Raw genomic sequence first — 19,010 nt, 5'->3', positions numbered from 1 at the left:
TCTTACCCTGAGCCATTAATCCTCTCCTATGTGTTGTGCAACTGATGCAAATGTAGCCAAAACCAACAGCTTTTTATTAAAAATTACAATTACCCAATTTTTTAAAAAGCTGAGAATCTCAGAGAGTCGCCTCCCCGGAACTGCGAATGGTGAAATAGTAGGAGCTGACGCAGTAACATGACGTATGCAGTTATAGGATCCATTCCAGGATACAGGGCCTGATTCAGACCTGGTCGCAAGTGCTGTGCGCTCGCAACCGGGTCGATGGTGGGCCAGTGCGCATGCGCACGACGGAGCCGGCTCCGTCGTGCGCATGTGCGAGACCCGGATAGCGACGGGCACTCCGTCGCTCCGGGTCTCGCAAGAAAGGGGACGAGCTGTCGATGTTGAGTGACAGCTCGTCCCCTTTGGTGGGCGGGCTGGGGGAGTGGCTGCCCAAACGGAGGCATTCCCATGTGAACGCCTCCGTTTGGGGGCGGCCCCACTGACATCACGAGTGATGTCAGTGGGAGAGATTTCGGCTCTGTTAGAGCCAAAATCTCTCTGGGGCTTGCGGCAACGAGACCCTACCACAAGGGTCTCGTCGCAAGCCCGATGGTCGCGATGGTCTTGACCATCGCGACCATCTTCCTGGCCGCTCGCTATAGCTGTGGGTGGTCACCCACAGCAATGCGAGCGGCCAGGAGGCCGTTCTAAAAAAAAAAAGACCGGCCCTGATTCAGAGCGAGCGCTCTGTCAGAGCGTCCGGCTCTGAATCAGGGCCACTGTTTCTGATTATCACTATACATTTTGTGCAGCACAGTGACCGCTACCGGCATTCTCCTCATTAGAGACCGTAGGAAGAGGAAATTGGGGATCCTGTCATATGACATTCTCACAGAACAGTAGCTATTATTAAGTATTACAGCACCCAGCATGTACGCGCCATACAGTACGAGATGTCTGGTGCGACTGAGCTGCTTCGAGAAGATCTTTCTTTCAATTTTGCAACCTATTCGCATCGCAGATGCAGCGAAAAGCCGCTCGGGGTGTGCTAGAGACACTGGCCTGCGCCTTTCACCGCACAGGAATTGGTGTTACGCACGTACAAGAGGCCTAGTTCCGAGATGGACGCAAGTAGCATCGCTGCTGAATCTATGGATGCGGCAGCCATGCATAATGATGGTAATGCAGCAGGAGACGTCTGCGGACAGGAGGCGGCTCCTGCCTGCATCGCAGATCCGAGTGCTCAGAGGCGTCGCTGGGTCTGGTGACACCTGGTGCACACCCTGGTGACACCCGATGAGAATGTCACACTGTAGCACCCGGCTCCTGTCACTGCAGAGGAGCCGGCATTTTAGTGGCACCCCCTCCGAGGGTGACACCCAGGTGCGGCCCGCTTCCCCCACATGATGCCACTGCAAGTGCTGGGTCCAAAGATGCAGCATTGAAAGCATTGATTACCATTGCGACCATCGGGCACAATGCTCGCTGCCATTGGCCATCTAAGTATAAGCTTACTCAGACTGGCCACCGGAACTTCTCAGCCGGGGCCAGGAAATCTGCGTTGGAAGAGGCAGACCCTGGCCTCGGCAAGACTACAAAATGGGGAAAACATGCCGCCATTTAGTAAAACGGACCTGGTGGCCGCCACCTCCCTTATCCCAAACGGCCGCAGCCTGCGGCTTAGGGGGCCCTGCAAGCGATCTCGCAAGACTCACTCTGCACATGCGCAGTCATCCAGACAGCAGAGATGTCGTTTTGTTACTCCCAGTTGTCTTATTTATGCGAATATGATGCACATTATGAGTGATAAAGATACTTGACGCGGCCAGATCGCGCGTAGAGGGACAATTTGGCATGACTGGAGCAACAGTGTTTGCAGCTGAGGCATCACAATGAGTGATGACACCCGGTGTGGCACCTATGACCCAGAAGTTCTTCTACGCATGCGTCGAGTGATGTATGCAGCACGGGGGGGCGTTGCTGGGAGGGACCCTCCCAGGGATGAGTCGTGAATAGAAGCCCAAAGGCTTCTATTGGGCAACGCCATCTAAAGATGGTATTGCCCACCACATCCAAGCCTTGGAATGTATCCCATCACAGGGCTTGGTGCATATGCGGTGAGCGTCCAAACTTCCGAAAACATCACTTTTGGATGTTGGACCACAAAGACCGCAATAGTGCGTCCCACCCATTAAGTGTTTGCTTCTGGCTGGTTACCAAATTAATTAGCATCAGTGTATGATGTGCGAATTTGTATGCAGTGGATGTGCGAAAAATATATAAATGTCGCCGACGCCTGGATTTGTACTGAGATGCCCACTGGCGATTTCACACATCCAAGCAACTACAAAATGGCAGCATCATCGCAGAGCGGTCAATAATTAGGCTTCTGAGTAACCCCATAGAATAGTGGTGGGAACTGAGGTGCTGGAGCCATTTGTACAGCATATGGGATTGTACTCGTAGGCTGAGACACGCCCCCAAAAAGGACGTGCCACGCCTACGTTCGAGTCACCACCCCATCCCCCCTCAGTTGCCCTCCACAAATGGTTCCTGCCTGTCAATCACTTTGCGAATAGATCCTCACTGCAAGCAACAACGAAAAAATTTAACTTGACGCATGCGCAGATTACCGATAATCGCTCAACTACGTAAACATCTGCATCTTGTCCATCTCTGAATCGGGTCCGCAGTGCAGGACTCCGTGGCTGCCATAACATCATTTCATTCACTTGACCTATACTTAGTTAATGACCCTGCTAAGATATATTATAAAAGCCAGTCACTTGGGGTAATACAGTAAAGACAGTAAAAAGGACAGATAGGTACTTGAACAAGTTATATATGGATACACTTAGGAGATAGAAGAATATGGAATGACATCACGGTGATAATAATTCAAGTGTCCGTTTCTGCTCACCTTCCAAAATTGGCTGGAAGATACTCAAGAAAGGCATCATTAAGGTACAGCTGAGTTAAATTAAGGAGCTGCGTAAAGCCATCCGGTAGCCTGCAACGAAGAAGCAATAAATGAGGGTATCCATCAAAAGAATAAAAAATAGACATAATTAATTGCGCCATATCCATGCGCGACCCTCTCTATAAATGTCCTCTGTTATCTCACATGAGTAACTAGGTCTGTAAAAAGCCACTCATAGCTCATCATTAGTGGCAGCGGGTGTACAACGCCACGGTTTCTGCAACAACCAGTGCGTCTGCCATTACTGGGAACTTATCAGCAACTTGCAGCTCTTACCGATGGCCGTTCTCTCCTTTCCTGCAGCAAAGCTAATACTAAGAGCCTCATTAAGAGAAAGTGTAAACCTGCTGGTGCAATATTGTGGTCTTACGTGTGCAAATATACGGTCACATCTACTCTATACACTCTCCGAGCACTTCTTGCCACAGCTGGAGCACAGATACAGCAGTCATTACTATCAATGTGAAGATGATTACTGCTGTATTCAAAACTTAATACAGTCATTAAAAATATACATGGTAAAAAAATTGAGGAACCCCCCCACCCCTTCTCCACTCCATTAAAATAAGTAACCTAAAGCAGGGACCACTGAGTGCCCTCTACTAACCCCAGGCAGAATGGCTTGTAAGGAATATGTTGGTTGACAGAGGTGCATGTGAGAGAAAAGTTTGCTGGCATAAGTGCATGTGAGAGAAGAGTTAGCTGCAGTAGATGGCATGCAAGACAAAAGCTGGTGGGCAGCAAGGGGCATATAAGAGAAAAACTGGAAGACGGGCATATGATGGAAGAGCTGGTGAGCAGTTTGGGGATGTGAGAAAAGCTGGTGGACAGAGGGGCATGTGAGAAAAGCTGGTGGGCAGAGGGGCATGTGAGAAAAGCTGGTGGGCAGAGGCTCATGTGAGAAAAGCTGGTAAGCTGAGGAGTGATAAAAAAACTAGCAAGGTTTTCCTCGTGTAATTGCCCGCTATGTACACAGCTAAACATCAGAACCCTGCGCTTAATTGACTCTCTGTATACAGTCAGGTGCATAAATATTGGGACATTGACAGAATTTTCATATTTTGGCCTCTATTCACCACCACAATGGCTTTGAAATGAAACAAACAAGATGTGCTTTCACTGCAGACTTTCAGATTTAATGTGAGGATAATTACATCCAAATCAGGTGAACGGTGTAGGAATTACAACGGTTTCTATATGTGCCTGCCACTTTTTAAGGGGCCAAAAGTAATGGGACAAACTAAACAATCCGAAATCTAACTTTCACTTTTTAATACTTTGTTGCAAATCCTTTGCAGGCAATTACAGCCTGAAGTCTGGAACGCATAGACATCACCAGGCGCTGGGTTTCATCCCTGGTGATGCTCTGCCAGGCCTCTAATGCAAATGTCTTCAGTTCCTGCTTGTTCTTGGGGCATTTTCCCTTCAGTTTTGTCTTCATCAAGTGAAATGCATGCTCAATTGGATTCAGGTCAGGGGATTGACTTGGCCATTGCATAACATTCCACTTTTTAGCCTTAAAAAACTCTTTGGTTGCTTTTGCAGTATGCTTCGGGTCATTGTCCATCTGCACTGTGAAGCGCCGTCCAATGAGTTCTGAAGCATTTGACTGAATATGAGCATATAATATTGCCCGAAACACTTCAGAATTCATTCTGCTGCTTTTGTCAGCAGTCACATCATCAATAAATACAAGGGAACCAGTTCCATTGGCAGCCATACATGCCCACGCCATGACACTACCACCACCATGCTTCACTGATGAGGTGGTATGTTTTGGATCATGAGCAGTTCCTTTCCTTCTCTTCTCTTCCCATCACTCTGGTACAAGTTGATCTTTGTCTTATCTGTCCATAGGATGTTGTTCCAGAACTGTAATGACTTTTTTAGATGTTGTTTGGCAAACTCTAATCTGGTCTTCCTGTTTTTGTGGCTCACCAATGGTTTACATCTTGTGGTGAACCCTCTATATTCACTCTTGTGAAGTCTTCTCTTGATTGTTGACTTTGACACATATACACCTACCTCCTGGAGAGTGTTCTTGATTTGGCCAACTGTTGTGAAGGGGTTTTTCTTCAACAGGGAAATTATTCTTCTGTCATCCACCACAGTTGTTTTCCGTCGTCTTCCGGGTCTTTTGGTGTTGCTGAGCTCTCCGGTGCGTTCTATCTTTTTAAGAATGTTCCAAACAGTTGATTTGGCCACACCTAATGTTTTTGCTATCTCTCTGATGGGTTTGTTTTGATTTTTCAGCCTAATGATGGCTTGCTTCACTGATAGTGACAGCTCTTTGGATCTCATATTGAGAGTCGACAGCAACTGATTCCAAATGCAAATGTCACACCTAGAATCAACTCCAGACCTTTTACCTGCTTAATTGATAATGAAATAACGAGGGAATAGCCCACACCTGTCCATGAAATAGCTTTTGAGTTAATAGTCCCATTACTTTTGGCCCCTTAAAAAGTGGGAGGCACATATAGAAACCGTTGTAATTCCTACACCGTTCACCTGATTTGGATGTAATTACCCTCAAATTAAATCTGAAAGTCTGCAGGTAAAGCACATCTTGTTTGTTTCATTTCAAAGCCATTGTGGTGGTGACTAGAGGCCAAAATATGAAAATTCTGTCAATGTCCCAATATTTATGGACCTGACTATATATTGTGCAGGTATACAGTCTTTTCACAATGCCTTTAATCAAATGCATAAAACATACTGCAGAAAAGGGACCAGATGAATAAATTATTGCTTTTTCAAAGTAGCAGTTTTTTTGACAAGTTACAAACAGGTGGTTTTATTAAAAACAAAACCTGGCACACGGGGTTCAACATACAGCTTTTTTGGCAATTTTTCAATTGTTAAACTTGCTAAAAAATAGCAGAAAATCATTGATTTAAAAAAATCGCTACTTGATACTACCCAAATAAATTATCAAAAAGTCTGTTGCTGGATGATTGCAACAAATTTGTTTTGAAATGTAACATTTGGAACACCCCTTCTAGAAAGACTACAAATGGACAACAGTGGAGTCTGAACACTATTCTGCCTCGGATATCACTGCATCAGACATCAGTATATCTGGACAAAAGCCAGCCAACCAGCAAGGACAAGGTAAAAACTATTTTTATTTTTCAAAAGCCAACTGTGCAAGGAACTGGGAAGTGTGTATTGGGGGCAGGAAGGGACGTAGGCTGAAGCCACAATGAACGTGCATCCCTCCAGGGCTAAGCCAACATCTACCTAATGTCACTCTAATACCTGTGGTCATTTGCTTAGCTAGGGTCGCAGGTAAAACCAACTCCACATAATGTGCCAAAGTCTTTGTACTCATCATCCCACTCTCAACACTTCTGACTGGAAACAATATATCCCATTCACATATCACTTTGCATGTTTTTACAGGCTTTATAAAAAATAAACAATATTAAAGCACGATTTTTAATCCCAGCGGTTCTGGTTCTGTTTGCACACTTTAATAATTACACTATTTTTATGTCACTACGTTAAACAAAATCGCACATGCAATTAAGGAAAAAAAAGACAGAACATTGCAGATACATTACAACAGATGTGAACATGTACCATCAGTCTATAAATACATATTTCCAGGGACTCTTTACTGCCGAGTGGGTGTATATCGGCACATCACGTGTGGTTTAGTCTTAAGTCTAAGTGCACTACCATCCTTATCAGTGCACTACCATCCCTTTCAGTGCACTACCATCCCTATCAGTGCAGTACCATCCCTATCAGTGCCCTGCCATCCCTACCAGTGCACTACCATCCCTATCAGTGCACTACCATCCCTATCAGTGCACCACCATCCCTATCAGGTTCTGTTTACTGAACTCCATTATATTGTCATATTTTTCTTTACATTCTAAGTCCTCTTATTAAATAAATGTTAATGGATAAAGCACAGATAATATGAATATATTGGGGTTTATTCTGAGTCGGATGCACAGTGGCTGTTTTTCTACATGATGCAGCTGTAGCCCGATTTACTACCTTATGCTAGGGCTAAAGCGAGGGTCTGTGCGGCTTCAAGCAAGAAGCCGCTCCGCCCGCTGTTCTTTCTGTCCACAGCCGCAAATGTCATCTGTGGCGAGATGTCCCGTGAAAGATGACGTTTTTCCTTGTTCTGAGATCTGAACTTGGTGAGAAGATCTGAGCCAAAACCGAACCGCTCATCTCTAATGCAAAAGCTGTGTAAATTTCCATCTGCACATGTGCTGTATCATAAATCTCGCTATTTGCTCCGCACAAAGAGATTGGTTTAACTTAGAACCACCCCACAGTGACAACTGCATTCAGTAGACAGAATTAGAGGAATTGCACTGTGCATTTGGTCAATACTGAAACCCTGGGGCATTGCAAAGGATAAAACGCCGGACTATCCCTGCAAATCAGGGTCAGATGGCAACTACGGTAAACATTGAGCACAAACCCACAAATTAGGCTGCAGTGCATCTTAACAAGGGTAGTCTGTAATTTCACATGGCAGCATCAATCTAGCCTACAATCTGTAGGTGGATAAAAATAGCAGGCATTAAATACTCTGTTATAGCTTTGCGGTGGTAATACGAAGGTGCATTTCAGAAACAGCCTCTTTCAAAACTGTTCTTGTGGTTGCAGGACTCATTAGGGCCAGTAATAGTTACACATATATATCTTGGTAGGGTGATGCCATATCAGAGTGGCTTAGATCAATCTGACCAGGCTGAGAATGTGCTGCGGGTAGGCTGCTCCATATCATCATTTGTGTAGAACAAATCTCCTGCGCTGCTCTGCAACAATGCACCCAGGCTCATTAATCACCGCGCCGGGCGTTCTGCGGCTTGTGACATGATCCATAATCTGAACATCAGTCTCTGCGCGGGACTTTTGCTGCCGACACTTTCGGTAAGGGTGCAAAACAAAGCCTGTAGCCACAATTTATTGTTTAATAAAAAAAGTATTTATTTTATTCCAGCACGGGATATTATTTATCTTCCCCTCGCTACGAGGCCATTCATCCTTTAGCATCACGTTCTCGTCTGGCGCTCATGTTATCCTATTACACATAAATGTAACTTCTGTCCTATTAGGAAGATGAAATGTAGTCCGGCCGACTGAAGTGGCTTTCAAAGAGTATCATAGGTTTTGACTTAAAATGTATTTGTTATAAAACTTGCTGGTTATACAGAACGTCATGTTTTATTCTGATGCCTATCTGCCCAGCGTACAAAGGGAAAAAAATTGCGTCATAGGTTGTGTGTACCATGGTGGCCTACATGGAATGAAAAGGACCTCCCTCTCTCTTTTTGAAATTAGTAAGTAATAAATGGGAAAAACGAGGGGCGTGGGGGAGTTTTTTTTATTTTGCAAAAAAGGATTTTAATATTCGGTGTGCGTGTGTACTGTTTTTATGTTACTCATTTTTTTACAGGTAGACTACAAATGCCAGCAAGCCCTCTATGTCCAGGCATGCTTATACTTTTAGTTCTCCAAGTGCCATCATGCCGTGGCAGCCTTAAAGGGACCAGTAGTCCACCTGTCAAGAACAATGGGGTCTATTTACTAAACTTTGGATGCAGATAAAGTGAACAGAGATAAAGGGCCTGATTCAGAGCTGAACGCTCTGACCAGAGCGCTCGCTCTGAATCAGGGCCCTCCTACCTGTTTTAGGAGCGTCCTCCTGGACGCTCGCATAGCTGTGGGTGACCACCCACAGCTTATGCGAGCGTCCATGATGATGGTCGCGATGGTCAAGACCATCGGGCTTTCGACGGAGACCCTGCGGTAGGGTCTCGCTGCCGCAAGCCCTGGAGTGATTTTGGCTCTATCAGAGCCAAAATCACTCCCACTGACATCACTAGTGATGTCAGTGGGGCCGGACTCAGACGGTAGGAGTTCCCATGGGAACGCCTCCGTCTGGCAGCCACGCCCCCGGCACGCCCACCAAAGGGGGCGTGCTGTCAATCAACATCGACAGCACGCCCCCTTAGGTGCGAGACCCGGAGCGACAGCTTGGCTGTCGCAGTCCGGGTCTCGCGCATGCGCACGACGGAGCTCCCTCCGTCATAAACATGCGCAGTGGGGCAACATCGACCCGTTTGCGAGCGTCCTTTGCTCGCGAACGGGTCTGAATGACCCCCAAAGTACCATCCAATCAGCTCCTAACTGCCATTTTTTGCCAGGCTGTGTTTGAAAATGACAGTTAGGAGCTGATTGGCTGGTACTATATCTCCGTTCACTTTATCTCCCTCCAAGGTTTAGTAAATAGACCCCAATATTATTACCTCTGTACCCACCGCCCAAGGCTGGTCCTCCTTAGGTAGGGGGGAGGGACCGCATTATTGGGGGATACACCCACCCCTTGAGATTACAGCTTTGGGCTGGCCAGGCCCACACTGCTGTCTCCCTAATAAGGTGTCAGCAGCCTGGGCTTGTCTAGTTTAGTGCTGGTTAGTGGAGAATACGGGGACTCCACACTGATTTCTCCCCCTATTCATCACTACTAGCCTAGGCTTAGAGGCTGAGGGCCGGTCATCACTTGTTTTTCAATTTGGAAATGTAAAAAAAATTTGTAGCATACGACAAACGACGTCGGTTTTGCAGTGGATGGTGGCGAGTTTCCATTGGTTTAGATGCGGTACAGAATTTTGGAAGCTGACAGGGATCTACAACGGTTTCTGTTTAGAAGCTGACGTTTAGTACAGTAAATCTAATCCCATCGGTTTCTAAGCCCCAGCAGAGTAAACGCTTAGTAAATTTAGCCCCAAGTGTCAGTGTGCCATTGTTCTGTGACCTCAGGTGTCAGTGTGTCATTGTTCTGTGACCCCAGGTGTCAGTGTGCCATTGTTCTGTGACCCCAGGTGTCAGTGTGCCATTGTTCTAGGACCCCAGGTGTCAGTGTGTCGTTGTTCTGTGATCCCAGGTGTCAGTGTGTCATTGTTCTGGGATCCCAGGTGTCAGTGTGCCATTGTTCTGGGACCCCAGGAGTCAGTGTGCCATTGTTCTAGGACCCCAGGTGTCAGTGGTGTCATTGTTCTGGGACCCCAGGTGTCAGTGTGCCATTGTTCTAGGACCCCAGGTGTTAGTGTCACATTGTTCTGGGACCCCAGGTGTCAGTGTGTCATTGTTCTGGGACCCCAGGTGTCAGTGTGCCATTGTTCTGGGACCCCAGGTGTCAGTGTGCCATTGTTTTGTGACCCCAGGTGTCAGTGTGCCATTGTTCTGGGACCCCAGGTGTCAGTGTGCCATTGTTCTGGGACCCCAGGTGTCAGTGTGCTAGTGTTCTGTGACCCCAGGTGTCAGTGTGCCATTGTTCTGTGACCCCAGGTGTCAGTGTGACATTGTTCTAGTAGCCCAGGTGTCAGTGCGCCAGTGTTCTGGGACCCCGAGTGTCAGTGTGTCATTGTTCTGGGACCCCAGGTGTCAGTGTGCCATTGTTCTGTGACCCCAAGTGTCATTGTGTCATTGATCTGGGACCCCAGGTGTCAGTGTGCCAGTGTTCTGTGACCCCAGGTGTCAGTGTGCCATTGTTCTGGGACCCCAAGTCTCAGTGTGTCATTGTTCTGGTACCCCAGGTATCAGTGTGCCATTGTTCTGTCACCCCAGGTGTCAGTGTGTCATAGTTCTGGGACTCCAGATATCAGTGTGTCATTGTTCTGGGACCCCAGGTGTCAGTGTGTCATTGTTCTGCGACCCCAAGTGTCATTGTGTCATTGATCTGGGACCCCAGGTGTCAGTGTGCCAGTGTTCTGTGACCCCAAGTGTCATTGTGTCATTGTTCTGTGACCCCAAGTGTCATTGTGTCATTGTTCTGGTATCCAAGGTATCAGTGTGCCATTGTTCTGTCACCCCAGGTGTCAGTGTGTCATAGTTCTGGGACTCCAGGTGTCAGTGTGTTATTGTTCTAGGAGCCCAGGTGTCAGTGTGCCATTGTTCTGTCACCCCAGGTGTCAATGTGTCATTGTTCAAGGACCCCAGGTGTCAGTGTGTCATTGTTCTGGGACCCAAGGTGTCAGTGTGTCATTGATGTGGGACCCCAGGTGTCAGTGTGCCATTGTTCTGTGACCCCAGGTGTCAGTGAGTCATTGATCTGGGACCCCAGGTGTCATTGTGCCAGTGTTCTGTGACCCCAGGTGTCAGTGTGCCATTGTTCTGTGACCCCAGGTGTCAGTGTGTCATTGATCTGGGACCCCAGGTGTGAGTGTGCCAGTGTTCTGTGACCCCAGGTGTCAGTGTGCCATTGTTCTGTGACCCCAGTTGTCAGTGTGTCATTGATCTGGGACCCCAGCTGTCAGTGTGCCAGTGTTCTGTGACCCCAGGTGTCAGTGTATCATTGTTCTAGGAGCCCAAGTGTCAGTGTGACATTGTTCTAGGAGCCCAAGTGTTAGTGTGCCATTGTTCTGTACCCCAGGTGTCAGTGTGTCATTGTTCTGGGACCCCGAGTGTCAGTGTGTCATTGTTCTGGGATCCCAGGTGTCAGTGTGCCATTGTTCTGGGAGCCCAGGTGTCAGTGTGTCATTGTTCTAGGATCCCAATGTATCAGTGTGTCATTGTTCTAGGAGCCCAGGTGTCAGTGTGCCATTGTTCTGTCACCCCAGGTGTCAGTGTATCATTGTTCTAGGAGCCCAGGTGTCAGTGTGACATTGTTCTAGGAGCCCAGGTGTCAGTGTGCCATTGTTCTGTCACCCCAGGTGTCAGTGTGTCATTGTTCTGGGACCCCAGGTGTCAGTGTGTCATTGTTCTGGGACCCTGAGTGTCAGTGTGTCATTGTTCTGGGACCCCACGTGTCAGTGTGCCATTGTTCTGGGACCCCAGGTGTCAGTGTGTCATTGTTCTGGGACCCCGCTGCCAGTGTGTCATGGTTCTAGGTGCCCAGGTGTCAGTGTGTCATTGTTCTGGGACCCCAAGTCTCAGTGTGTCATTGTTCTGGGACCCCAGGTATCAGTGTGCCATTGTTCTGTCACCCCAGGTGTCAGTGTGTCATTGTTCTGGGATCCCAATGTATCAGTGTGTCATTGTTCTAGGAGCCCAGGTGTCAGTGTGCCATTGTTCTGTCACCCCAGGTGTCAGTGTGTCATTGTTCTAGGAGCCCAGGTGTCAGTGTGAAATTGTTCTAGGAGCCCAGGTGTCAGTGTGCCATTGTTCTGTCACCCCAGGTGTCAGTGTGTCATTGTTCTGGGACCCCAGGTGTCAGTGTGTCATTGTTCTGGGACCCTGAGTGTCAGTGTGTCATTGTTCTGGGACCCCACGTGTCAGTGTGCCATTGTTCTGGGACCCCAGGTGTCAGTGTGTCATTGTTCTGGGACCCCGCTGCCAGTGTGTCATTGTTCTAGGTGCCCAGGTGTCAGTGTGTCATTGTTCTGGGACCCCAAGTCTCAGTGTGTCATTGTTCTGGGACCCCAGGTATCAGTGTGCCATTGTTCTGTCACCCCAGGTGTCAGTGTGTCATTGTTCTGGGACCCCAGGTGTCAGTGTGTTATTGTTCTAGGAGCCCAGGTGTCAGTTTGCCATTGTTCTGTCACCCCAGGTGCCAGTGTGTCATTGTTCTAGGACCCCAGGTGTCAGTGTGTCATTGTTCTGGGACCCCAGGTGTCAGTGTGCTATTAATGTGGGACCCCAGGTGTCAGTGTGCCATTGTTCTGTGACCCCAGGTGTCAGTGAGTCATTGATCTGGGACCCCAGGTGTCAGTGTGCCAGTGTTCTGTGACCCCAGGTGTCAGTGTGCCATTGTTCTGTGACCCCAGGTGTCAGTGTGTCATTGATCTGGGACCCCAGGTGTGAGTGTGCCAGTGTTCTGTGACCCCAGGTGTCAGTGTGTCATTGTTTTAGGAGCCCAGGTGTCAGTGTGACATTGTTCTAGGAGCCCAAGTGTCAGTGTGCCATTGTTCTGTCACCCCAGGTGTCAGTGTGTCATTGATCTGGGACCCCAGATGTCAGTGTGCCAGTGTTCTGTCACCCCAGTTGTCAGTGTGCCAGTGTTATGTGACCCCAGGTGTCAGTGTGCCATTGTTCTGTGACCCCAGGTGTCAGTGTGTCATTGATCTGGGACCCCAGGTGTGAGTGTGCCAGTGTTCTGTGACCCCAGGTGTCAGTGTGTCATTGTTCTAGGAGCCCAAGTGTCAGTGTGACATTGTTCTAGGAGCCCAAGTGTTAGTGTGCCATTGTTCTGTACCCCAGGTGTCAGTGTGCCATTGTTCTGGGACCCCGAGTGTCAGTGTGCCATTGTTCTGGGACCCCAGGAGTCAGTGTGCCATTGTTCTAGGACCCCAGGTGTCAGTGGTGTCATTGTTCTGGGACCCCAGGTGTCAGTGTGCCATTGTTCTAGGACCCCAGGTGTTAGTGTCACATTGTTCTGGGACCCCAGGTGTCAGTGTGTCATTGTTCTGGGACCCCAGGTGTCAGTGTGCCATTGTTCTGGGACCCCAGGTGTCAGTGTGCCATTGTTTTGTGACCCCAGGTGTCAGTGTGCCATTGTTCTGGGACCCCAGGTGTCAGTGTGCCATTGTTCTGGGACCCCAGGTGTCAGTGTGCTAGTGTTCTGTGACCCCAGGTGTCAGTGTGCCATTGTTCTGTGACCCCAGGTGTCAGTGTGACATTGTTCTAGTAGCCCAGGTGTCAGTGCGCCAGTGTTCTGGGACCCCGAGTGTCAGTGTGTCATTGTTCTGGGACCCCAGGTGTCAGTGTGCCATTGTTCTGTGACCCCAAGTGTCATTGTGTCATTGATCTGGGACCCCAGGTGTCAGTGTGCCAGTGTTCTGTGACCCCAGGTGTCAGTGTGCCATTGTTCTGGGACCCCAAGTCTCAGTGTGTCATTGTTCTGGTACCCCAGGTATCAGTGTGCCATTGTTCTGTCACCCCAGGTGTCAGTGTGTCATAGTTCTGGGACTCCAGATATCAGTGTGTCATTGTTCTGGGACCCCAGGTGTCAGTGTGTCATTGTTCTGCGACCCCAAGTGTCATTGTGTCATTGATCTGGGACCCCAGGTGTCAGTGTGCCAGTGTTCTGTGACCCCAAGTGTCATTGTGTCATTGTTCTGTGACCCCAAGTGTCATTGTGTCATTGTTCTGGTATCCAAGGTATCAGTGTGCCATTGTTCTGTCACCCCAGGTGTCAGTGTGTCATAGTTCTGGGACTCCAGGTGTCAGTGTGTTATTGTTCTAGGAGCCCAGGTGTCAGTGTGCCATTGTTCTGTCACCCCAGGTGTCAATGTGTCATTGTTCAAGGACCCCAGGTGTCAGTGTGTCATTGTTCTGGGACCCAAGGTGTCAGTGTGTCATTGATGTGGGACCCCAGGTGTCAGTGTGCCATTGTTCTGTGACCCCAGGTGTCAGTGAGTCATTGATCTGGGACCCCAGGTGTCATTGTGCCAGTGTTCTGTGACCCCAGGTGTCAGTGTGCCATTGTTCTGTGACCCCAGGTGTCAGTGTGTCATTGATCTGGGACCCCAGGTGTGAGTGTGCCAGTGTTCTGTGACCCCAGGTGTCAGTGTGCCATTGTTCTGTGACCCCAGTTGTCAGTGTGTCATTGATCTGGGACCCCAGCTGTCAGTGTGCCAGTGTTCTGTGACCCCAGGTGTCAGTGTATCATTGTTCTAGGAGCCCAAGTGTCAGTGTGACATTGTTCTAGGAGCCCAAGTGTTAGTGTGCCATTGTTCTGTACCCCAGGTGTCAGTGTGTCATTGTTCTGGGACCCCGAGTGTCAGTGTGTCATTGTTCTGGGACCCCAGGTGTCAGTGTGCCATTGTTCTGGGAGCCCAGGTGTCAGTGTGTCATTGTTCTAGGATCCCAATGTATCAGTGTGTCATTGTTCTAGGAGCCCAGGTGTCAGTGTGCCATTGTTCTGTCACCCCAGGTGTCAGTGTATCATTGTTCTAGGAGCCCAGGTGTCAGTGTGACATTGTTCTAGGAGCCCAGGTGTCAGTGTGCCATTGTTCTGTCACCCCAGGTGTCAGTGTGTCATTGTTCTGGGACCCCAGGTGTCAGTGTGTCATTGTTCTGGGACCCTGAGTGTCAGTGTGTCATTGTTCTGGGACCCCACGTGTCAGTGTGCCATTGTTCTGGGACCCCAGGTGTCAGTGTGTCATTGTTCTGGGACCCCGCTGCCAGTGTGTCATGGTTCTAGGTGCCCAGGTGTCAGTGTGTCATTGTTCTGGGACCCCAAGTCTCAGTGTGTCATTGTTCTGGGACCCCAGGTATCAGTGTGCCATTGTTCTGTCACCCCAGGTGTCAGTGTGTCATTGTTCTGGGATCCCAATGTATCAGTGTGTCATTGTTCTAGGAGCCCAGGTGTCAGTGTGCCATTGTTCTGTCACCCCAGGTGTCAGTGTGTCATTGTTCTAGGAGCCCAGGTGTCAGTGTGACATTGTTCTAGGAGCCCAGGTGTCAGTGTGCCATTGTTCTGTCACCCCAGGTGTCAGTGTGTCATTGTTCTGGGACCCCAGGTGTCAGTGTGTCATTGTTCTGGGACCCTGAGTGTCAGTGTGTCATTGTTCTGGGACCCCACGTGTCAGTGTGCCATTGTTCTGGGACCCCAGGTGTCAGTGTGTCATTGTTCTGGGACCCCGCTGCCAGTGTGTCATTGTTCTAGGTGCCCAGGTGTCAGTGTGTCATTGTTCTGGGACCCCAAGTCTCAGTGTGTCATTGTTCTGGGACCCCAGGTATCAGTGTGCCATTTTCTGTCACCCCAGGTGTCAGTGTGTCATTGTTCTGGGACCCCAGGTGTCAGTGTGTTATTGTTCTAGGAGCCCAGGTGTCAGTTTGCCATTGTTCTGTCACCCCAGGTGCCAGTGTGTCATTGTTCTAGGACCCCAGGTGTCAGTGTGTCATTGTTCTGGGACCCCAGGTGTCAGTGTGCTATTAATGTGGGACCCCAGGTGTCAGTGTGCCATTGTTCTGTGACCCCAGGTGTCAGTGAGTCATTGATCTGGGACCCCAGGTGTCAGTGTGCCAGTGTTCTGTGACCCCAGGTGTCAGTGTGCCATTGTTCTGTGACCCCAGGTGTCAGTGTGTCATTGATCTGGGACCCCAGGTGTGAGTGTGCCAGTGTTCTGTGACCCCAGGTGTCAGTGTGTCATTGTTTTAGGAGCCCAGGTGTCAGTGTGACATTGTTCTAGGAGCCCAAGTGTCAGTGTGCCATTGTTCTGTCACCCCAGGTGTCAGTGTGTCATTGATCTGGGACCCCAGATGTCAGTGTGCCAGTGTTCTGTCACCCCAGTTGTCAGTGTGCCAGTGTTATGTGACCCCAGGTGTCAGTGTGCCATTGTTCTGTGACCCCAGGTGTCAGTGTGTCATTGATCTGGGACCCCAGGTGTGAGTGTGCCAGTGTTCTGTGACCCCAGGTGTCAGTGTGCCATTGTTCTGTGACCGCAGTTGTCAGTGGGTCATTGATCTAGGACCCAGCTGTCAGTGTGCCAGTGTTCTGTGACCCCAGGTGTCAGTGTGTCATTGTTCTAGGAGCCCAAGTGTCAGTGTGACATTGTTCTAGGAGCCCAAGTGTTAGTGTGCCATTGTTCTGTACCCCAGGTGTCAGTGTGTCATTGTTCTGGGACCCCGAGTGTCAGTGTGTCATTGTTCTGGGACCCCAGGTGTCAGTGTGCCATTGTTCTGGGAGCCCAGGTGTCAGTGTGTCATTGTTCTGGGATCCCCAGGTATCAGTGTGTCATTGTTCTAGGAGCCCAGGTGTCAGTGTGCCATTGTTCTGTCACCCCAGGTGTCAGTGTGTCATTGTTCTAGGAGCCCAGGTGTCAGTGTGACATTGTTCTAGGAGCCCAGGTGTCAGTGTGCCATTGTTCTGTCACCCCAGGTGTCAGTGTGTCATTGTTCTGGGACCCCAGGTGTCAGTGTGTCATTGTTCTGGGACCCTGAGTGTCAGTGTGTCATTGTTCTGGGACCCCACGTGTCAGTGTGCCATTGTTCTGGGACCCCAGGTGTCAGTGTGTCATTGTTCTGCAACCCCAAGTGTCATTGTGTCATTGTTCTGGGACCCCGCTGCCAGTGTGTCATTGTTCTAGGAGCCCAGGTGTCAGTGTGTCATTGTTCTGGGACCCCAAGTCTCAGTGTGTCATTGTTCTGGGACCCCAGGTATCAGTGTGCCATTGTTCTGTCACCCCAGGTGTCAGTGTGTCATTGTTCTGGGACCCCAGGTGTCAGTGTGTTATTGTTCTAGGAGCCCAGGTGTCAGTTTGCCATTGTTCTGTCACCCCAAGTGCCAGTGTGTCATTGTTCTGGGACCCCAGGTGTCAGTGTGTCATTGTTCTGGGACCCCAGGTGTCAGTGTGCTATTGATGTGGGACCCCAGGTGTCAGTGTGCCATTGTTCTGTGACCCCAGGTGTCAGTGAGTCATTGATCTGGGACCCCAGGTGTCAGTGTGCCAGTGTTCTGTGACCCCAGGTGTCAGTGTGCCATTGTTCTGTGACCCCAGGTGTCAGTGTGTCATTGATCTGGGACCCCGGTTGTGAGTGTGCCAGTGTTCTGTGACCCCAGGTGTCAGTGTGCCATTGTTCTAGGAGCCCAGGTGTCAGTGTGACATTATTCTAGGAGCCCAAGTGTCAGTGTGCCATTGTTCTGTCACCCCAGGTGTCAGTGTGTCATTGATCTGGGACCCCAGATGTCAGTGTGCCAGTGTTCTGTCACCCCAGTTGTCAGTGTGTCATTGTTCTAGGAGCCCAGGTGTCAGTGTGTCATTGTTCTAGAACCCCAGGTGTCAGTGTGTCATTGTTCTCGGACCCCGAGTGTCAGTGTGTCATTGTTCTGGGACCCCAGGTGTCAGTGTGCCATTGTTCTGGGAGCCCAGGTGTCAGTGTGTCATTGTTCTGGGATCCCCAGGTATCAGTGTGTCATTGTTCTGGGAGCCCAGGTGTCAGTGTGTCATTGTTCTGGGACCCCAGGTGTCAGTGTGTCAGTGTGCCATTGTTTTGTGACCCCAGGTGTCAGTTTGTCATTGATGTGGGATCCCAGGTGTCAGTGTGCCATTGTTCTGTGACCCCAGGTGTCAGTGTGTCATTGATCTGGGACACAAGGTGTCAGTGTGCCAGTGTTCTGTGACCACAGGTGTCAGTGTGCCATTGTTCTGTGACCCCAGGTGTCAGTGTGTCATTGATCTGGGACCCCAGGTGTCAGTGTGTCATTGTTCTGTGATCCCAGGTGTCAGTGTGTCATTGTTCTAGGACCCCAGGTGTCAGTGTGTCATTGTTCTGGGACCCCAGGTGTCAGTGTGTCATTGTTCTGGGACCCCGACTGTCAGTGTTTCATTGTTCTGGGACCCCAAGTGTCAGTGTGCCATTGTTCTGGGACCCCAGGTGTCAGCATGTCATTGTTCTGGGAGCCCAGGTGTCAGTGTGTCATTGTTCTGGGATCCCCAGGTATCAGTGTGTCATTGTTCTGGGAGCACAGGTGTCAGTGTGTGATTGTTCTGGGACCCCAAGTGTCAGTGTGTCATTGTTCTGCGACCCCAAGTGTCAGTGTGTCATTGTTCTGGGACCCCGCTGCCAGTGTGTCATTATTCTAGGAGCCCAGGTGTCAGTGTGTCATTGTTCTGGGACCCCAATTCTCAGTGTGTCATTGTTCTAGGTCCCCAGGTGTCAGTGTGCCATTGTTCTAGGAGCCCAGGTGTCAGTGTGTCATTGTTCTGGGACCCCAGGTGTCAGTGTGCTATTGATGTGGGACCCCAGGTGTCAGTGTGCCATTGTTCTGTGACCCCAGGTGTCAGTGAGTCATTGATCTGGGACCCCAGGTGTCAGTGTGCCAGTGTTCTGTGACCCCAGGTGTCAGTGTGCCATTGTTCTGTGACCCCAGGTGTCAGTGTGTCATTGATCTGGGACCCCAGGTGTGAGTGTGCCAGTGTTCTGTGACCCCAGGTGTCAGTGTGTCATTGTTCTAGGAGCCCAGGTGTCAGTGTGACATTGTTCTAGGAGCCCAAGTGTCAGTGTGCCATTGTTCTGTCACCCCAGGTGTCAGTGTGTCATTGATCTGGGACCCCAGATGTCAGTGTGCCAGTGTTCTGTCACCGCAGTTGTCAGTGTGCCAGTGTTCTGTGACCCCAGGTGT

The 19,010-nt window shown here is 49.6% G+C and overlaps 1 protein-coding gene across 1 annotated transcript in view; it reads right to left on the bottom strand.

The window, feature by feature from the left end:
* The window catches only part of LRRC7 (leucine rich repeat containing 7), a 419,637-nt gene that overhangs the window by 149,421 nt on the left and 251,206 nt on the right, over positions 1–19,010 (bottom strand). Inside the window, exon 5 of the mRNA XM_088466556.1 lies at positions 2,906–2,995. Within this exon, the coding sequence (XP_088322682.1) occupies positions 2,906–2,995 (90 nt within the window). The remainder of the gene's footprint in view (positions 1–2,905; positions 2,996–19,010) is intronic.

The sequence above is a fragment of the Taudactylus pleione genome, unplaced genomic scaffold (genome assembly GCF_031769625.1).
Source record: "Taudactylus pleione unplaced genomic scaffold, aTauple2 ptg003505l, whole genome shotgun sequence".
Taxonomy (NCBI): domain Eukaryota; kingdom Metazoa; phylum Chordata; class Amphibia; order Anura; family Myobatrachidae; genus Taudactylus; species Taudactylus pleione.
The sequence above is the reverse complement of the archived record's forward strand: the minus strand, read 5'-3'. Positions and strand labels throughout refer to the sequence as shown.